The 23,145-nt window shown below is 37.0% G+C and overlaps 1 protein-coding gene across 1 annotated transcript in view; it reads right to left on the bottom strand.

Moving 5' to 3' along the window:
- Positions 1 to 3,495: 3,495 nt before the first annotated feature.
- LOC102807612 (A-kinase anchor protein 10, mitochondrial-like) overlaps positions 3,496 to 23,145 on the bottom strand; it is a 37,149-nt gene continuing 17,499 nt past the window's right edge. The window contains exons 8-13 of the mRNA XM_085491600.1: positions 16,990 to 17,134; positions 14,045 to 14,331; positions 12,433 to 12,515; positions 11,507 to 11,556; positions 10,288 to 10,461; positions 3,496 to 9,537 (exon numbers count right to left, since the gene is read on the bottom strand). Coding sequence (XP_085347726.1) covers positions 9,493 to 9,537; positions 10,288 to 10,461; positions 11,507 to 11,556; positions 12,433 to 12,515; positions 14,045 to 14,331; positions 16,990 to 17,134 — 784 coding nt within the window. The 3' untranslated portion in view covers positions 3,496 to 9,492. The remainder of the gene's footprint in view (positions 9,538 to 10,287; positions 10,462 to 11,506; positions 11,557 to 12,432; positions 12,516 to 14,044; positions 14,332 to 16,989; positions 17,135 to 23,145) is intronic.

Here is a 23,145-nt window from a genome sequence, read left to right as displayed (position 1 = left end):
GGCCTCCCCATTGAGTCTGTGGCACAATCACCTAGGGTAGAGTTACTGTGGCCTCCCCATTGAGTCTGTGCCGCAATCACCTAGGTTAGAGTAGCTGTGGCCTCCCCATTGAGTCTGTGTCACAATCATCTAGGGTAGAGTAGCTGTAGCCTCCCCATTGAGTCTAAGGTACAATCACCCAAGATACAGTAGCAGTGGCCTCCCCATTGAGTCTATGGCAATATCGCCTAGGGTAGAGTAGCCGTGGCCTCCCTATTGAGTCTATGGTACAATCACCTAGGGTAAAGTAGCTGTGGCCTCCCCATTGAGTCTGTGGAACAATCACCTAGGGTAGAGTAGCTGTGGCCTCCCCATTGAGTCTGTGTCGCAATCACCTAGGTTAGAGTAGCTGCGGCCTCCCCATTGAGGCTGTGTCACAATCATCTAGGGTAGAGTAGCTGTAACCTCCCCATTGAGTCTAAGGTACAATCACCCAATATACAGTAGCAGTGGCCTCCCCATTGAGTCTATGGCAATATCGCCTAGGGTAGAGTAGCTGTGGCCTCCCCATTGAGTCTATGGTACAATCCCCCAAGAAACAGGATCTGTGGCATCCCCATTGAGTATATGGCACCATCACCCAAGATGCAGTAGCAGTGGCCTCTCCATTGTGTCTATGGCACTATCACCTAGGGTAGAGTAGCTGTAGTCTTCCCATTGAGTCTACGGCACTATCACCTAGGGTAGAGTAGCTGTGGCCTCCGAATTGAGTCTATGGCACAATCACCCAGGGTAGAGTAGCTGTGGCCTCCCCATTGAGTCTATGGCACTATCACCCAGGGTAGAGTAGCTGTGGCCTCCCCATTGAGTCTGTGTCACAATCACCTAGGGTAGAGTCGCTCTGACCTTCCCATTGAGTCTATGGCACTATCACCTAGGGTAGAGTAGCTGTGGCCTCCCCATTGAGTCTATGGCACTATCACCTAGGGTAGAGTAGCTGTGGCCTCCCCATTGAGTCTGTGTCACAATCACCTAGGGTAGAGTAGCTGTGACCTCCCCATTGAGTCTATGGCACTATCACCTAGGGTAGAGTGGCTGTGGCCTCCCCATTGAGTCTATGGCACTATCATCTAAGGTAGAGTAGCTGTGGCCTCCCTATTGAGTTTATGGCTCTATCATCTGTGTAGAGTAGCTGTGGCCTCCCCATTGAGTCCATGGCACTATCACCTAGGGTAGAGTGGCTGTGGCCTCCCCATTGAGTCTATGGCACTATCATCTAGGGTAGAGTAGCTGTGGCCTCCCCATTGAGTCTATGGCACAATCACCTAGGGTAGAGTATCTGTGACCTCCCCATTGAGTCCATGGCACTATCACCTAGGGTAGAGTAGCTGTGGCCTCCCCATTGAGTCCATGGCACTATCACCTTGGGTAGAGTAGCTGTGGCCTCCCTATTGAGTTTATGGCACTATCACCTAGGGTAGAGTAGCTGTGGCCTCCCCATTGAGTCTATGGCCTATCACCTAGGGTAGAGTAGCTGTAGTCTTCCCATTGAGTCTATGGCACTATCACCTAGGGTAGAGTAGCTGTGGCCTCCCCATTGAGTCTGTGTCACAATCACCTAGGGTAGAGTCGCTCTGACCTTCCCATTGAGTCTATGGCACTATCACTTAGGGTAGAGTAGCTGTGGCCTCCCCATTGAGTCTATGGCACAATCACCCAGGGTAGAGTAGCTGTGACTTCCCCATTGAGTCTATGGCACTATCACCTTGGGTAGAGTGGCTGTGGCCTCCCCATTGAGTCTATGGCACTATCACCTAGGGTAGAGTAACTTTGGCCTCCCCATTGAGTCTATGACACTATCATCTGGGGTAGAGTAGCTGTGGCCTCCCCATTGAGTCTATGGCACAATCACCTAGGGTAGAGTAGCTGTGGCCTCCCCATTGAATCTATGGCACTATCACCTAGGGTAGAGTAGCTGTGGCCTCCCCATTGAATCTATGGTACAATCACCTAGGGTAAAGTAGCTGTGGCCTCCCCATTGAGTCTGTGGCACAATCACCTAGGGTAGAGTAGCTGTGGCCTCCCCATTGAATCTATGGTACAATCCCCTGGGGTAAAGTAGCTGTGGCCTCCCCATTGAGTCTGTGGCACAATCACCTAGGGTAGAGTAGCTGTGGCCTCCCCATTGAGTCTGTGTCGCAATCACCTAGGTTAGAGTAGCTGTGGCCTCCCCATTGAGGCTGTGTCACAATCATCTAGGGTAGAGTAGCTGTAGCCTCCCCATTGAGTCTAAGGTACAATCACCCAAGATACAGTAGCAGTGGCCTCCCCATTGAGTCTATGGCAATATCGCCTAGGGTAGAGTAGCTGTGGCCTCCCTATTGAGTTTATGGCACTTTCACCTGGGGTAGAGTAGCTGTGACCTCCCCATTGAGTCTATGGCACTATCACCTAGGGTAGAGTAGCTGTGACCTCCCCATTGAGTCTATGGCACTATCACCTAGGGTAGAGTAGCTGTGGCCTCCCTATTGAGTTTATGGCACTATCACATAGGGTAGAGTAGCTGTGGCCTCCCCATTGAGTCTATGGCACTATCACCTAGGGTAGAGTAGCTGTGGCCTCCCCATTGAATCTATGGCACTATAACCTAGGGTAGAGTAGCTGTGGCCTCCCCATTGAGTCTATGGCACAATCACTGTGCCGCTCGTATCCCCCGTAGATAGAGCTACGTGTTGACGCCCTTCATGGTACTTTCGTTTTTATTGACATCTTGGAGACTATTATGGGCTGTTGAGTAAGTTGACCACACCGGCGATTGACTTTTTGGGTTTTCGACGTTCAGTACGCCTGTGAGAGAACATTATAGACCCAACAAAGTAGGTTAATTTCATTGTAACTGTTTAATCTTTTAGAGTCTATGTTTTAAGAGATTCTGAGAGATAATTGTGAATCTTTGATGTATTTTTCGAAATATCGTTTCACACGTGATTCCGTCGTAGTACATTGTACGCTACATTTGTTGTTGACAAACTGTCATTTTCTGTTTGTAGTATTCACCGCTTGGAATAAATGATTATCCCCTGAAGCACTTGTGGGTGGTTGTTTTTCGAAGTGGTTGATCACAAGTACGGGTATAAAAGCACCTAGACCCCGGAACAATCACCCAAGATACAGTAGCTGTGACCTCCCCATTGAGTCTATGGCACTATCACCTAGGGTAGAGTAGCTGTGGCCTCCCCATTGAGTCTATGGCACTATCACCTAGGGTAGAGTAGCTGTGGCCTCCCCATTGAGTTTGTGGCACAATCACCTAGGGTAGAGTAGCTGTGGCCTCCCCATTGAGTTTGTGGCACAATCACCTAGGGTAGAGTAGCTGTGGCCTCCCCATTGAGTCTGTGGCACAATTACTCAGGGTATGGATCTATCTCTTTGAAAGTTCAACTTGGCATGTGTCCAGGACAACCACCTGTCACCAGTGATTATATTGAGTGAAATGAATGACCAGAGACGGAGAAGTCTGAACAATAATTTATATGTTATACTTCATAAATCTAACACACAACTTGTTCAAATTTGATTAGAATGGTATAAACTTAACTGACAGCTAAAATATCATTTTCTTTCCATGCATATAAACACATATTACAAAAAGTTAATGTACTTGTTACTGTTTATAAATTATATGTTTTTATTTACAAATTCAATAACCTTTTAATATATTTTTAATTACTAAAATATTTGAATCTACTTTTTTAACGTTATTTCTATCAACTAGCCACAATATTTTGAAAGAGACTCATAAATGCTTATACATTTCAGTATATATTAGTTGTAGGTAAATGTAGAACATGGTAATTATTCAATAACCAGACGTTTCGGACAAATTATCCTTTCTTAATGATAGATATGAATAGAATATCTTATCTATTATTAGAATTAAAGGTTTCTATAACATCACAGCTTTACATTGACACACGATAATGTAAACCTCTATTCAAAAAATACACAATATTGTACTTAAAACTCTGATGGAGATACTTATAAGCCATGTATGGCACAGTTCCTGTTAGTTATCAAATTCAAGATATATAGTTTTGTTTATAGTAATATAGTTTGAACATAAACATGTCAGAGATATGGATCCAGGTGCTGATGCTTGATTATGATTATTTTTTAACATTTAACATCTTGTATCTGATCGTCCATACTGAGAGACATTGCATTAATTAAAACAAAACGGCCACAATATGTACCAGGTTTGAATGAAATCTATCCAAACAACTGAGAATGCTGGTTCTAGAATGCCATAAATGCTTGATTTTTTTGAGGATTTTTCAGCAAAAATACATCTTTACATCTATGACATGATGTGTAATGAATATATAAAATTTGAACATAATCAGTCAAAGCATGTCAGAGATATGGCTCAAGAAGCCCATTCATTGATACAAACTTGCCACCAGTCGGCCATTTTGAATCTATCCAAAAAATAACCTGCATGATGACATGCATCAAGGTCCTATAATGTCCAAAGTATGTACCAAGTTTGAACAAAATCCATGTGTAAACAGCAGAGATCCGGAATGCCAGAAATGATTTTGATCATTTTTCATCAGCAAAATGGCCGCCATTCCGCCATCCTGAATCAGACCGGTAAACAACTTGATGTACATATGTCTGGACGCCATAATGTGTTCTGCTTTGCCTCACATATTATCTTACCATAGATCCTTCCAATATTTCATCCAATATTGCACTGTGTGTGATTCATTATAGTTTAGATAGTATCATATTTATCATTTACAAAGAATACTTTGTCTGAAGTGCATGGATGTATTGAATAATTACCTACTTTTATGATAATCTATTGTCATGTGACAGTTATGGTTTAAAACCTTCACAAATATTGAATACTCATTGTCAAATTTAACACTCATGGTAAAAATACCGTGGTTGATGCTCTGAATAAAGTTGTAAATTCATTTCATATTCTGAGTTGTTGATATTTTAATCTATAACCAGGTTGTGGCATAGAACAACGACAAATTCAGAATGGCCAGTTCAATACAGCCATGAACTTTTCAATTTGTAGCATGGTTGTTGTTTCAGCCATAAAACAAACAGAGTATAATACTATTGGAGGAGATTGTATTGACGTCACAAATCCTAAAATAAGATGATAGAAGTGACAACTAAACTCATCAATATAGGAGATACTACTTGGTGTTCAAGAAAAGATTGCAAAGCATGTTCTGAAATATAATACATAGATCAGTGCATTCTAAGATTTGTGAACAAACCTTGCATACATTGTAGAGCCGTAGAGATGAATGCTAACACAAAACATTAGTATTTTAACAAATTGTATTAATTTAATACATGAGAAACAGTACCAGTACATTAACCAGACTAGTTCACCACTCCAGTAGATGAACATTCAATCTACTAATTATCTAATGTATTGCAACCAAAGAGTTATTGTTATACACAGCTGCATGATCAAATGAATGTTATATCATTGCTGTCCGAGGCAGCAATTCTGTCAACATTCAGAAGCTATGAATGTGTTAAAGTTATTCAGTGGTGGCAAGGCTACATATATGTAGAACAAGAATTATTTGTAACCAGAATTATCACCTTATTATCATTCTGCCACTAGGACTTGTGAAAACTAAAACTAATGCACATGTAACATATTACAGTGTAGATTTAAAACTACTGGTAAATGCATGTGATTTGTATACATTATTGCTTATATAGATTGTGTAACAAATCATTTGTGTAGAATTTGTCTGAAAACATAATACCGGTACGTGTTCTAAATGAAAAACTTAAAAGTTTACAGGTCTTTTATCAGGTGGTGGACATCACAGATACTGTCATATTGTGTATAGCAATGCACATGGATGTGAATTAAAGACGTCATTTATTCACACAAAAAGCATACAAATTTAATGGCCACATCCTTTTAAGGTAGTTTGCTATCATTGAAAGAAAGAAATACCGGTACTGAGAAATCTTTAAAATCCAGTAAGTGGGGTTGTGTTACTGTAATGTTCAAAATTCTGAAATAAAAATATGAAGTTTTCCATAAAACGACCTCAAAAATGCATTTTTTGAATAGGTTACAATTGGTTCATATGGCAGAAAAATTCCAACATATCTCAAAACTTTGTTCAGTGCCCTATGAGGGCTATGACTAACAAGATTATTTTGCACGTTTCTTTGGAAACGCGTCTTTCTTTCTCTGTGAAATGATTAAATATGAATGTTGTACATGTATATGAATCATCAGACAACATTTTTTGAATGATTTACTGTGATCATTTTTTGCCCATGTTTTAATGCCAGCAAACTACCTTAAAATAAGGCAATGGAGAAGAGATTGGAGAGTATGCAAGTGTAAGGCAGGTTTTACTGTCAATTACAATATAATGGTATAAACAAATATATCATTAGGTCATATACAACTCAGTTATATCAATTTTCACCAGTCACTGAATTTAGTTTAATCAATAACAATAAAGTAAATACAATATATCGGATGTAAGTTCATCAGATACAATGATCATTCTCAAAAAATTAATGATATTTACTGGTGCAAGTTTACAAAATTAGAAAACCTAAGATAAAAAAAATAGCAAAGAACAGACTTTAGCACTTGAATATATTCATAGGCTGTAACTAGGTTTTAGTTACCGTAGTAACTATAAGTGCTGAAACAAGAAATACGCTATAAATAAGAAATGTTCCATTATAGATCAAGTACTATTAAGAAATAAACAAACTTTTAACATAGCTGGGTCATTTCCACCAATCAGATCACAGGATGCTCATGTTATGATCAACTTTTAACATGGTTGGGTTGTTTCCACCAATCAGATCACAGGATGCTCATGTTATGTTCAACTTCTAACATGGCTGGGTTGTTTCCACCAATCAGATTATAGGATCTCATGTTAATTAAACTTTTAATATGGCTGGGTGATTTCCACCAATCAGATCACAGGATGATCATGTTATGATCAACTTTTAACATGGTTGGGTTGTTTCCACCAATCAGATCACAGGATGCTCATGTTATGTTCAACTTCTAACATGGCTGGGTTGTTTCCACCAATCAGATTATAGGATCTCATGTTAATTAAACTTTTAATATGGCTGGGTGATTTCCACCAATCAGATCACAGGATGATCATGTTATGATCAACTTTTAACATGGCTGGGTTGTTTCCACCAATCAGATCACAGGATGCTCATGTTATGTTCAACTTCTAACATGGCTGGGTTGTTTCCACCAATCAGATTATAGGATCTCATGTTAATTAAACTTTTAATATGGCTGGGTGATTTCCACCAATCAGATCACAGGATGATCATGTTATGATCAACTTTTAACATGGCTGGGTCATTTCCACCAATCAGATCACATGATGATCATGTTGTGATCAACTTTTAACATGGCTGGGTCCTTTCCACCAATCAGATCACAGGATGCTCATGTTATGATCAACTTTTAACATAGCTGGGTCCTTTCCACCAATCAGATCACAGGATGCTCATGTTATGATCAACTTCGAACATGGCTGGGTTGTTTCCACCAATTAGATCATAGGATCTGATGTTATGTTAAACTTTTAACATGACTGGGTATATTCCACCAATCAGATCATAGGATGCTCATGTTATGATCAACTTTTAACATGGTTGGGTCATTTCCACCAATCAAATCACAGGATGCTTATGTTATGATCAACTTTTAACATGGCTGGGTCATTTCCACCAATCAAATCACAGGATGCTTATGTTATGATCAACTTTTAACATGGCTGGGTCATTTCCACCAATCAGATCATAGGATCTCATGTTAATTAAACTTTTAATATGGCTGAAATTTTGAGATGTGAATGTTGTCATTTGAGACAGATCTGGAACAAATTGAACTCCTAAAATTTCTGTTGTTCCATTTCTAGCTAAATTTACGATGATTATACATCATTATCAGAGTCTAGACTGACACAAAAATATTAGCAGCAACAAAATTGGCCTAGAACTATGACTGCAGTCATGTATAGAAGATAGAAAAAATGACAATCACTTTTTACAGGATGCTAGTGCAACAATCAGAAACTGCTAGGAAATGTTTTTAAATTTCAATTAACATATTTCATGTAAATATGCAAATATGAACTGTGAAAATGATACCTGATAATTAAACTAAACTAATATTGCCAACTAATATCATATTTATTTTATCCAAGCAGTTTCAATGTATTTAATGTTTCACTTGGTACTTTACACAGGGGATTCACAACTTCGGTGAAATAGCAATCAAAATGCAACTATTCACAGTACTATTGAACTAAGACTTGATTCAATGATGGACACTATTAGTTAAGATGATGTAGTTAATTAGACATTGCAAATTATATGTAAATGATGCTAATTGACATTTTATAATCAAAAACTACACTACACAATGTTTGAAACATATATATTAGTCTATGAAGTAGACATATAAACTATTCAACTGGTACAGTGAAAATAAATGTAACCAGGTGAATCTTATTGTAAATTCATTATATGTGTGATGCATATAGTATGACCCTTGTTGGTAAACAACAATGTCTGTTAACACTGACACTTAAAGTAAATCATAAATTAAAATTTGCATATTCATCTGTTTCTATTATAATGTAAACGTTAGAAAGTCAATAAACACAACAGAAAGAAAAAAAAATTATAAAAGTTTGATCTGTCGCTGTCTGTGTTATCTGAAAACACATGGAAGCTCACTAACAGGCTCATATGGGTAATGTCTTGGAGTTTTATTCAAAAAAACAAATAATATAATATTACACCTGTAGTATGTGCATTCTACCATTGGGAATGTAAATAAGAAACGATATGCCCTTAGCATGGCATATGTTTTACAATAACAATATTGACCATGTCAGCCATCAAGGCACTATATGCTAAACAAGCATGCACATCTTACCCAAGCTTTAGCAAAAAAAAAATTACAATAGCCCATACTGTCTGTTTTCATGCATACTCATACATCATTCTCACAGTGACTTTGTATTAATTTATAATAAACTTTCTATACACATGCCTAAAAACATGTGGGAGATCACACAACGGTACATTCGTACACATGTAAGTGTAATTAATATTTACATCTACAAATATGACATGGTGGTCAAAACAAATGTCACAGTTCTGGATGAGATAAAGTTGCATGCTAACAATGTTAGATTTTGTCAAAAGTTTGGAACACAAAACCTGTAAAAGCTTCTCTAATTGCATCATGTATTTAAACTATCACACCCTAGCATTCACTGCCACACAAAATACTAATTTGATTACTTTGGCTTTGAGGAAAACACAAAAAGAGTGAAAGACAATAGTTGAAATAGACACATACATATATATACATATAGACACATATATATATACACATGTATACTGGCATACACAATTGTAATTGCAACATAGTCGTCATAATCTCTCTCAATTTATTCTCTTGCGTTGTTCTTTCCCTGAAGAGTTACTACTCTGAAATCAAAAGTACAACAAGATTAGGATAACATACATAACATCAATTTTTTTCATGTGACATGTTTATCAAATGAATACAACACATCGTATATCATGATCTAATTTGTTTGTATTGCACAAGATATTCATCCTACCCTATTAGGAAGTATGCATTCCAAATATGGAATGATTATACGATATTTACAAAATTCAAAGATTTTTCTACTAATCAGCACTATCTTATTTAGTTTTAAGTTTCAGACACTCAGGAAGATGTACAAATAAACAAGGATATTGAGAAGTAAGCACTCAGACAGTACATGGTTGCACCAACCTGTGTTATATGTGATCAATACTCTTTGTACACACCTTGCAATATTTACATAATAATGTAATATTATCACAACATTTCTTATTTTAGCATCTCATACTACTTCAAAATTTTGTAAATAATAAAATGCTAACGATGTTCACATGTCAAAAGTTGGATTCTATTAAACTTTTAAACACTTTTAAAGTCAACTTTTGTCACCTTAAAATCATTTTTTTTTATATTTTTCAAAATTTTTATCAAGACCTGAAGCCAATAGGTTCAAAATTAATCAAAAAATTATAGAAAAATAAACAAAAATTTCCGAAATGTTGCATAAATATTTTGGAGGCAAACAAAATATGACTGAAAGCAACTTGTATTATTTGCATTATGTAATGTTAAGTACTCTTTTCACAATATATTAACAATCACTGAAGATAGAACTGGGACACTACCTTTTCCTGAGTGTTCCCTGTAGCTTCCTCACTTAATTCATCATCTGAATCAGAGACATCAATCTCTTCTTCATCATCTTCATCTTCATCATCATCTTCATCCAATCCTAGAGTTTGTTTGCTGACATCATTTATAATCATCTGTGCTACCTGCCACGCCATCTCTTCCTGTACCTGACATGGGAATAATAATTATAACTACATCAAAATATGTCAAGTGCTAAGTCTACCCTGGGTGAGTGTGTTACAGACTCAATGGATAGTCCAATTCAACTTGCCAAGATTCATTCACTTTGAATGCGACTTTGGTCACTTCTACAACTACAGTACTTCCCCAATTTTAAGCCCCTTCCAGAGTATGAGCCTACCCCTCTATTTTTAGACATTCAATGATTTGAGGGCATCCCTGGTTATAGGCCAAGGGTGTTGACAATTCATATTTCTTTGAGTGATAGCTTTCAAAACGTCAAAAATGTGACTGTCAAGTCATGAAATCTGGTCATTGGACATCGTTTTACTTGATAGTGTCAACTGAGACTATAGTGAATGGGGTGTAAACGAGCAAACTATTCCTTGATGTGATTCGCAACGGTGAAAAGTGTTTAAATAATTCCTTCACACTCAAATCACCAGTTTTCAGGGAAAAAAAATAGATTGCTAATAGATTGCATTTTAACACTGTGGTAATTCACTTCCGCATTTGTAAAAAAATCACATCATCAACAATCGGGAAATGTTGTCAGTATGACAGCATTTTGATTGGTTAATGACTCAACAACAAAAATAATAATAAGGATTTTGTCTTTGACTGTTTCCACACGGACCCATTTTCACACCATAAATTCAGACGGTATGTGAAACGTATTGTAATAAAATGTGTATATTTTTATGAGCATGTTTGTTTCTTCATTGTAAAAGTGTAGTTTCGCATTTTTTTTTACGAAAAGACGTATCATTCCCTAGAGCCTGGAATGGTGAATGAAAGATGTAATTTGGATTATTTTTCCTGGGTGTTAAGATAGTTACAATGTTACCCCCCTCCCAATTATCTTTTCTGAGGTTGTCCTAGATTATAAAATGACTCCTTACTTTCCAAGATTTTACATGTTCAGGCCCCTTGGCCTATGATCAGAGAAGTACGGTTGTTCATCACTATGATACATGACTAGTATTGCATGTTGAGTAGAATATTTTGGTGACATAGTTTTTACATGCTTACCTGGTCCTCATTACCAGTAACCCACTGTTTGACTTTATCCAGCTTAGAAGCTGTAATATAGAATTGGAAAAAAATCAATGAAACACATGTAGGATGCATTGTGAGAATTTCTTACAATCAAAAACATAGTGTAGCTATGAAAATCTTGCTCTTGGCTTAATGAGATAATAAGAATGGAGTATGTTTTGTGAAATAACAACATTTTCTAAATACTTAGAACTATTATAATACAATCCTCTTGACATCACATTATATTTATGATTGACCTTGGTATAAAAATAACAAGATCACAAATAAAATGTTGTGATATCACAGACTGTCAATCATGTAATAATATCATACATAATTTCACAGTATATATGTTCTGTTGGATGAATACAGATGATTTCACAGTTGATTTCTCATTTTATTTAGAACTAGAATCAATTTTTTAACCAGTCAGATTCCACATCATGCTATAATGACAGGGAATAAAATGTACATTATTCAAATCTAAGTAAGTTATTCAAATAAAATTAAAAGGTTGTGGTCAATGCCCTCTTCTAATGGGAATCAAGAATATGCATTTTGACCTTGGCTGGACGTGCACTAATTACTACAGCTGACTCCTTCAATACCTTCAATACCTTCGATAAATTATCTAATTAAAACTTAATAATGTCTCAGTTTGTACTCAATGGTCTGTGCAACAGTCAAAGTCGCCATCTTTGTTTCTATGAGACGCATACCTTGCGCATGTGTGGCACAACAACCACCCTTTTAAGTGGAAAACATATGGAAACAAAGTTTAAAGGTTATTGCAAGTACAGGGAAAGAGCAAAGACCAAAAGCAATGGAGGCAATGATGAGTAAATACGGTACACTTTTTCCTTCATGAATCTTCCCTCAAGGGCAAGGTTAGGAGTGAGTTGTTTACATTTTCTTACTTTTATTTTTCTTGACTTCTGGGTCTGGTTCACATTCTGCAATGAACTGACCAAATTCATTGACTTTACCAAATGACATCATACTGTGAGAAAAACAATAAAACAATAACAATGTGATCATCTAGTTATTACAACAAGTACACATGCATGTGCCAAGTAAAAAGTTATTGCAAAACAAATTTGAACAAATTTCTTGCTTTATATGTTTACTTGAATTAATCATTCTTATTAACTGTTCATTTATTGAAAATATTTATGGTATTTATGGTATATTTGTTGCCAGTAAGGCCACACTGACTTAATTTTATGGATGACATCTGCACGCGCATTAATTTTTGCCTGTTCTCGAAAAAAAAAAAAAAAAATCTCCGAAGACGAGTCTCCACAGATCGGTTTTCTGTCCGGAACTTGCCGACTCATATTGTCCTAAAGTGCCGACTTGTCGTAAAACTCATTTTGGACTATCTCAAAACCAAACTCTGCACATTTAGATGCGCGTTACGTAAAGCGCAAAGACCTATGGGAAGTAGATTGTCTCAAAATATGCCAATTTTGTCATAAATGATCCAACATGGCGACCACACCACCAAAATACGTGAGCATAAAAGTTCAGAGGTAAAACGGAGGAACTGTTGTAGACTGGTACGCAATTGATGTTGGCCTGGGAGATGTGACGTTTACACAGCTATTCGATGAGAGAAATGAGATGAGAGGAATGGAGGTGTATGGTGGCCTAAAAGTCGGTCAGACGAAAAGTCAGTTCGGTTGCTTTGTCCGCATTGAAGTCGACAAAACTGCAACGAAAGCAGCAGAAGCTCCTTGGCCAAAGTCCCCTTACGGGGTGAAGAAAAGTTTCTTCTTATTTTTTTTTCATTTTCTGATTCGGATAATTTGCTTGCACAGACAGTCAGTAATATTTTGATCATATGACAAATTTTCATCAAGATACATGTACATAATTTTCTGCATCCAAATTTGTGTTGACTCTCTGTTGGTGTTATTTTTTCAATATCGAGCCTCTTATAATTTGTTACATAGTTGAAGTAGTTCTAGAGCATTTGTGTCTACACTTAGTCTATCTGAAGTGTCACTTTAAAAGCTGTAGTTTGAATGTCAAAGAAGTTAATTTCCAGGTTGCTGTTGACAAACTTATTGTTCATTTTTAATTATTTTTTTTTTTCAACACAACACAGTAAGTTTTTCTTTATTATTGAGTTGATGTGTATGCCTTTGGCAAAGCTAACATCTGCCTTATCCTCTTGCCTTTTCAAAATCAAAGGTGATGATACCTGTGACAGTAATACAGTACGAAATGTGTACATCAACAAATAAAGACTTTTGATACACTGTGGTTCAATTCGTAATAACAGTTCCGTAGTCCTGTTTTTTTTTTGGTAGGATTTTTTTTTTTCTCGCCCTCTCGCATTAGTTTTGGGGTCTTCAGAGGATGTCATCCATAAAATTAAATCAGTGTGGCCTAAAATTGAGAAAAAAAAATGTGTCAAATGTTTAAATACCACACAGTTTGTAATCGATATTGTTTTCCAAAATGGTTTTATCAGGCTTTTTTATGACGACAGTTATTGAAAAGTTGTCATATAAATGTGCTTACTTTGCTGACGGCCTCTGCCATAAGGCATCAGGATCAAAGTTACCAGTATCAATGCGAAAATTACCAGATTCCACTTTCTCTGCTACTTTCTTGACAGTACCGTCAGCAAGCAGTGTATTTTTACCATCTTTAAAGCTGCCATTACTGTTTTCACTACTTGACTCACTGGGATGTCTTTTCCGTCTTGTATGGGGACTTGGTTCCACCTGCTCATTCTTTATTTGGTGTATTAATTCATTCAAGTACTTCAAATACATCTCACTGGTGAAATAACTCTTTAAGTACACCTAAGAGAGAGTACAGTATGGTTAACATTAATCAATCTAACCATCAGTATCAACCACCACAAACTGTACCAGCCATTGCAACTGGTATCAACAGTCTCAACCAGTATTACTAGCACAAGCCAACCAGCATTATCAATCCAACCAGTAACAACCAACTCAATCAGCATCAACAATATTAAAGTGCAGTGGCTGCCCAACAGAGCAGGTTATAAACAAGACATTGACACGACACAGTCCCTGATGTGCAATAGTAAACAAAACTGAAACTATTCAGACATTTTGACTGATGTACAACTTGTATGTAAAGTTTCATTTAATCCTGATTCAGAATGTTATGTTGAATTTGAACATGAAGCAAATATATATGCATATGTGTGACATGACGTATGGTATATGTTGAACATGATTGGTCAAGACATGAAGACATGGCTCTGAAGCAACTACTAGTCAGCCATTTTTAACAAGTTTGAATCTATACTCAACCAAGATCTGGTTCCAAAATGACATATTTTTTAGCACTGCAATTTGGCCATCTTGAATCAAATCACATAACAAATGCACATGCATATATGCATTTCAAGATGTATGATCTGTCAAGGCATGTCTGAAATATCGGTGAGATTGAACATATGAACTCATGCACTGAGGTGAAATTATAAGTCCCTATTTTTAGACTTCATTCGAGTGCAATAAATAAATACTACATTTTACAGCGTGATGACCACTGAACTTTTTTCAATACAAAAACAACTCAACCAGTACAACCAGTACAATTCAGGCATCTGAACAGTACCAGATCATTTCAATCAGCATTACCAAATTAACTACCGTACTTATCCGGGTAAGAGCCCATGCCTGGGAAAACGCCCACCCCCACTTTTGACACAATAAAGGAGTTGAGGTCATATCCGGGCACACGCCCAGGGGGTCTTTTTCTACACAAAAAAAAAACTATTTTCTATTCGTTGACTGTGGTTGTATTAACAGTTGACTTTCTTGAAGACTGTCGTGATACTTATAAAAAATGTTAACTGCGTAAAACAAGGGGTGAACGCAAAATAGCTGTGACAGCTTTCTGCCTTCAGGCGCGTTCTGAATCATAACAGTCTATAAAAATATATATTAAAGCAGAAACGGTAGTTCTCTTTTTAAAATCGTGGCCCTAAAAATGGCTGGCCGTTTGGTTTGTGCTTCCTTAGTAACTTAGAAACGATTCAGGCAAATCGGAAAAAGAGAGCCCAAGTGTCGCACTCGATCGGCTTTAGCGCTGTCGACAATGAAACCAATGTTGCAATATTGTAGCAACCTGTACCTGGGAGAGTGGTTGAAATCACGTTATTTTGGCTTTATAAAATATTTTGTAGCAGCTTGCGAATCCATAACTGGGGTCAGCAATTTTGCAATGTCACGCCGAAGACTGCCAACTTTTTTACCATCTTTCATCACCGTCATGAAAACATTCTTCTGTCGTTGGATAAAAAAAAACTTCCTATTTCAAGTCCACCACGATATCCATATAGTGAGACATTCCAACCGCCGGAACTTGCTGAATGATAACTTTCACCGTGATTAATAAGCATTGAGTCTGATAAAAAAGCAATGTCACGATTTGACCTTTATGATGAAATACGAGTTGTGATGTCATTATTAGCCAATCAGTAAAGCAGATGCATAAAGTTCAAAGACGATTGCTAGACTGTAAACAAAAGCATCGTGTGCCATCGCAGCAGAGCGACCCCATTTTTCTTGTCTCTTTATTATGATTAGACATGAATGAAAAGTGCCAAGCTGACAGACTGCGAAATCCGTGGATTAAAAGTGCTAAGTCCAAATTGTGTGGGACGATATCGACGAACTTCAGGAATAAGTTGTAGGGATTTTGTTCGACGGCTACAGTGACGCAGACTTGGACTTTGAGGGTTTTGAGTTTGACGAAGATGGCAATGAACGTACAAATAAAGATCTGAGAAGTTTTTTTCAAACATCTATGAATTTTTATAATTTTTACTGTGTAAATTTGTAAATTATTATTGATCTTGTATGACGGTTGATGCGTAATTTGTCGAGACCGGAAATCATTTTACGCAGTTTAACCCCTGACATTTTAATTCATTTTGAGTTCACGCGTATTGGGTGTGTTTGTCGGCGGGAAAATCCTAATTCAAATGATTCCTCACTGTCGATTTTTATTATTTCTGGTTTTTTGTCACATTATAAGCAATACATTATTTTTGTTTTACTTCTAGTGTTGCATATTGTTCATTTATTTCCGTTGCATGTTTTCATTTGCCGTTCTATTCCCTGCCGCAGTTCGATCGAACTGCGTGTTGCCGATTTTCGCGAATTTTTGTTTTTTTTGCCAGGGATCTCCTGGCAAACGCCCACCCCTTCTTTTTGGCAATTTTCCATGTTCAAGACCCTGGGCTTATACCCGGATAAATATGGTAGCGTGCCTGGCTACTCATATACTAAATATAATGCAGCAACATCATTTCAATACATCCAGCAACTTGAACATGTAAAATAAAAGTAAAACTTAAAACCAAGTAAAATTGTTCAAAATAGTGAAATTAAATGCCGGTGAAAAATGTGTTTACAGTATATGATTACGTGTTTGCTAAAAAACAAATTAGAACACATTGACACTGTTTTACTCACCTTTTCTAAAGTATTATGGGCAATCCTCAATGAAGTAGAAAAGCAGTCTGGTAATGGTCCACCTTCTCTACAAATATTGCACTCCACTTCAAACCGTACTGCATCACTGAACCCAACAGGATTGGTGGCTTGTAAAGAAAAATACCTGTAATAGAAAAATACAAACATAATTATGTCACAATTTCAAGCATATTGCTGACTTTTTATAACAGTAGTATGGCCACCTGTTAGACATGCAGGACATGTTTTAGATATTGTTTTTGTGTAGGTTTAAGAATCTATGCTTTTGAGTGTCTATGGAATCCTACGGTACCTGTCATACAGTATCATGGCATCATTTTGTGTCTCTATAGAATCATACCTGTCATACAGTATCATGGCATCATTTTGTGCCTCTATGAAATCATACGTGTCATACAGTATCATGGCATCATTTTGTGTCTCTATAGAATCATACCTGTCATACAGTATCATGGCATCATTTTGTGCCTCTATGGAATCATACCTGTCATACAGTATCATGGCATCATTTTGTGTCTCTATAGAATCATACCTGTCATACAGTATCATGGCATCATTTTGTGTCTCTATAGAATCATACCTGTCATACAGTATCATGGCATCATTTTGTGTCTCTATGGAATCATACCTGTCATACAGTATCATGGCATCATTTTGTGTCTCTATAGAATCATACCTGTCATACAGTATCATGGCATCATTTTGTGTCTCTATGGAATCATACCTGTCATACAGTATCATGGCATCATTTTGTGTCTCTATAGAATCATACCTGTCATACAGTATCATGGCATCATTTTGTGTCTCTATAGAATCATACCTGTCATACAGTATCATGGCATCATTTTGTGCCTCTATGGAATCACACCTGTCATACAGTATCATAGCATCATTTTGTGTCTCTATGGAATCATACCTGTCATACAGTATCATGGCATCATTTTGTGCCTCTATGGAATCATACCTGTCATACAGTATCATGGCATCATTTTGTGCCTCTATGGAATCATACCTGTCATACAGTATCATGGCATCATTTTGTGCCTCTATGGAATCATACCTGTCATACAGTATCATGGCATCATTTTGTGTCTCTATAGAATCATACCTGTCATACAGTATCATAGCATCATTTTGTGCCTCTATGGAATCATACCTGTCATACAGTATCATAGCATCATTTTGTGCCTCTATGGAATCATACCTGTCATACAGTATCATAGCATCATTTTGTGTCTCTATAGAATCATACCTGTCATACAGTATCATGGCATCATTTTGTGCCTCTATGGAATCATACCTGTCAGACAGTATCATGGCATCATTTTGTGCCTCTATGGAATCATACCTGTCATACAGTATCATAGCATCATTTTGTGTCTCTATGGAATCATACCTGTCATACAGTATCATAGCATCATTTTGTGTCTCTATGGAATCATACCTGTCATACAGTATCATGGCATCATTTTGTGTCTCTATAGAATCATACCTGTCATACAGTATCATGGCATCATTTTGTGTCTCTATAGAATCATACCTGTCATACAGTATCATGGCATCATTTTGTGTCTCTATGGAATCATACCTGTCATACAGTATCATAGCATCATTTTGTGTCTCTATGGAATCATACCTGTCATACAGTATCATGGCATCATTTTGTGTCTCTATAGAATCATACCTGTCATACAGTATCATGGCATCATTTTGTGTCTCTATGGAATCATACCTGTCATACAGTATCATAGCATCATTTTGTGTCTCTATGGAATCATACCTGTCATACAGTATCATGGCATCATTTTGTGTCTCTATAGAATCATACCTGTCATACAGTATCATAGCATCATTTTGTGTCTCTATAGAATCATACCTGTCATACAGTATCATGGCATCATTTTGTGCCTCTATGGAATCATACATGTACCTGTCATACAGTATCATGCATCATTTTGTGTATATGGAATCATACCTGTCATACAGTATCATGGCAACATTTTGTGTCTCTATAGAATCATACCTGTCATACAGTATCATGGCATCATTTTGTGCCTCTATGGAATCATACCTGTCAGACAGTATCATGGCATCATTTTGTGTCTCTATGGAATCATACCTGTCATACAGTATCATGGCATCATTTTGTGTCTCTATAGAATCATACCTGTCATACAGTATCATGGCATCATTTTGTGCCTCAATGGAATCATACCTGTCATACAGTATCATGGCATCATTTTGTGTCTCAATAGAATCATACCTGTCATACAGTATCATGGCATCATTTTGTGTCTCTATAGAATCATACCTGTCATACAGTATCATGGCATCATTTTGTGTCTCTATAGAATCATACCTGTCATACAGTATCATGGCATCATTTTGTGCCTCTATGGAATCATACCTGTCATACAGTATCATGGCATCATTTTGTGCCTCTATGGAATCATACCTGTCATACAGTATCATGGCATCATTTTGTGTCTCTATGGAATCATACCTGTCATACAGTATCATGGCATCATTTTGTGTCTCTATAGAATCATACCAGTCATACAGTATCATGGCATCATTTTGTGCCTCTATGGAATCATACCTGTCATACAGTATCATGGCATCATTTTGTGTCTCTATAGAATCACACCTGTCATACAGTATCATAGCATCATTTTGTGTCTCTATGGAATCATACCTGTCATACAGTATCATGGCATCATTTTGTGCCTCTATGGAATCATACCTGTCATACAGTATCATGGCATCATTTTGTGTCTCTATAGAATCATACCTGTCATACAGTATCATGGCATCATTTTGTGTCTCTATAGAATCATACCTGTCATACAGTATCATGGCATCATTTTGTGCCTCTATGAAATCATACCTGTCATACAGTATCATAGCATCATTTTGTGTCTCTATAGAATCATACCTGTCATACAGTATCATGGCATCATTTTGTGCCTCTATGGAATCACACCTGTCATACAGTATCATGGCATCATTTTGTGTCTCTATAGAATCATACCTGTCATACAGTATCATGGCATCATTTTGTGCCTCTATGGAATCATACCTGTCAGACAGTATCATGGCATCATTTTGTGCCTCTATGGAATCATACCTGTCATACAGTATCATAGCATCATTTTGTGTCTCTATGGAATCATACCTGTCATACAGTATCATGGCATCATTTTGTGTCTCTATAGAATCATACCTGTCATACAGTATCATAGCATCATTTTGTGTCTCTATAGAATCATACCTGTCATACAGTATCATTGCATCATTTTGTGCCTCTATGGAATCATACATGTACCTGTCATACAGTATCATGCATCATTTTGTGTATATGGAATCATACCTGTCATACAGTATCATGGCAACATTTTGTGTCTCTATAGAATCATACCTGTCATACAGTATCATGGCATCATTTTGTGCCTCTATGGAATCATACCTGTCAGACAGTATCATGGCATCATTTTGTGTCTCTATGGAATCATACCTGTCATACAGTATCATGGCATCATTTTGTGCCTCTATGGAATCATACCTGTCATACAGTATCATGGCATCATTTTGTGTCTCAATAGAATCATACCTGTCATACAGTATCATGGCATCATTTTGTGTCTCTATAGAATCATACCTGTCATACAGTATCATGGCATCATTTTGTGTCTCTATAGAATCATACCTGTCATACAGTATCATGGCATCATTTTGTGCCTCTATGGAATCATACCTGTCATACAGTATCATGGCATCATTTTGTGTATATGGAATCATACCTGTCATACAGTATCATGGCATCATATTGTGTCTCTATAGAATCATACCTGTCATACAGTATCATGGCATCATTTTGTGTCTCTATAGAATCATACCTGTCATACAGTATCATGGCATCATTTTGTGCCTCTATGGAATCATACCTGTCATACAGTATCATGGCATCATTTTGTGCCTCTATGGAATCATACCTGTCATACAGTATCATGGCATCATTTTGTGTCTATGGAATCATACCTGTCATACAGTATCATGGCATCATTTTGTGTCTCTATAGAATCATACCTGTCATACAGTATCATGGCATCATTTTGTGTCTCTATAGAATCATACCTGTCATACAGTATCATGGCATCATTTTTTGTCTCTATGGAATCATACCTGTCATACAGTATCATGGCATCATTTTGTGTCTCTATGGAATCATACCTGTCATCCAGTATATCATGGCATCATTTTGTGCCTCTATGGAATCATACCTGTCATACAGTATCATGGCATCATTTTGTGTCTCTATAGAATCATACCTGTCATACAGTATCATGGCATCATTTTGTGCCTCTATGGAATCATACCTGTCAGACAGTATCATGGCATCATTTTGTGCCTCTATGGAATCATACCTGTCATACAGTATCATAGCATCATTTTGTGTCTCTATGGAATCATACCTGTCATACAGTATCATGGCATCATTTTGTGTCTCTATAGAATCATACCTGTCATACAGTATCATAGCATCATTTTGTGTCTCTATAGAATCATACCTGTCATACAGTATCATGGCATCATTTTGTGCCTCTATGGAATCATACATGTACCTGTCATACAGTATCATGCATCATTTTGTGTATATGGAATCATACCTGTCATACAGTATCATGGCAACATTTTGTGTCTCTATAGAATCATACCTGTAATACAGTATCATGGCATCATTTTGTGCCTCTATGGAATCATACCTGTCAGACAGTATCATGGCATCATTTTGTGTCTCTATGGAATCATACCTGTCATATGGCATCATTTTGTGTCTCTATAGAATCATACCTGTCATACAGTATCATGGCATCATTTTGTGCCTCTATGGAATCATACCTGTCATACAGTATCATGGCATCATTTTGTGTCTCAATAGAATCATACCTGTCATACAGTATCATGGCATCATTTTGTGTCTCTATAGAATCATACCTGTCATACAGTATCATGGCATCATTTTGTGTCTCTATAGAATCATACCTGTCATACAGTATCATGGCATCATTTTGTGCCTCTATGGAATCATACCTGTCATACAGTATCATGGCATCATTTTGTGCCTCTATGGAATCATACCTGTCATACAGTATCATGGCATCATTTTGTGTCTCTATGGAATCATACCTGTCATACAGTATCATGGCATCATTTTGTGTCTCTATAGAATCATACCAGTCATACAGTATCATGGCATCATTTTGTGCCTCTATGGAATCATACCTGTCATACAGTATCATGGCATCATTTTGTGTTTCTATAGAATCACACCTGTCATACAGTATCATAGCATCATTTTGTGTCTCTATAGAATCATACCTGTCATACAGTATCATGGCATCATTTTGTGCCTCTATGGAATCATACCTGTCATACAGTATCATGGCATCATTTTGTGTCTCTATAGAATCATACCTGTCATACAGTATCATGGCATCATTTTGTGTCTCTATAGAATCATACCTGTCATACAGTATCATGGCATCATTTTGTGCCTCTATGAAATCATACCTGTCATACAGTATCATAGCATCATTTTGTGTCTCTATAGAATCATACCTGTCATACAGTATCATGGCATCATTTTGTGCCTCTATGGAATCACACCTGTCATACAGTATCATGGCATCATTTTGTGTCTCTATAGAATCATACCTGTCATACAGTATCATGGCATCATTTTGTGCCTCTATGGAATCATACCTGTCAGACAGTATCATGGCATCATTTTGTGCCTCTATGGAATCATACCTGTCATACAGTATCATAGCATCATTTTGTGTCTCTATGGAATCATACCTGTCATACAGTATCATGGCATCATTTTGTGTCTCTATAGAATCATACCTGTCATACAGTATCATAGCATCATTTTGTGTCTCTATAGAATCATACCTGTCATACAGTATCATGGCATCATTTTGTGCCTCTATGGAATCATACATGTACCTGTCATACAGTATCATGCATCATTTTGTGTATATGGAATCATACCTGTCATACAGTATCATGGCAACATTTTGTGTCTCTATAGAATCATACCTGTCATACAGTATCATGGCATCATTTTGTGCC

The sequence above is a fragment of the Saccoglossus kowalevskii genome, chromosome 16, assembly GCF_978046115.1.
Source record: "Saccoglossus kowalevskii chromosome 16, keSacKowa6.1, whole genome shotgun sequence".
Classification (NCBI taxonomy): domain Eukaryota; kingdom Metazoa; phylum Hemichordata; class Enteropneusta; family Harrimaniidae; genus Saccoglossus; species Saccoglossus kowalevskii.
Note: the sequence above shows the minus strand (reverse complement) of the source record. Positions and strands in the feature narration are given on the sequence as shown.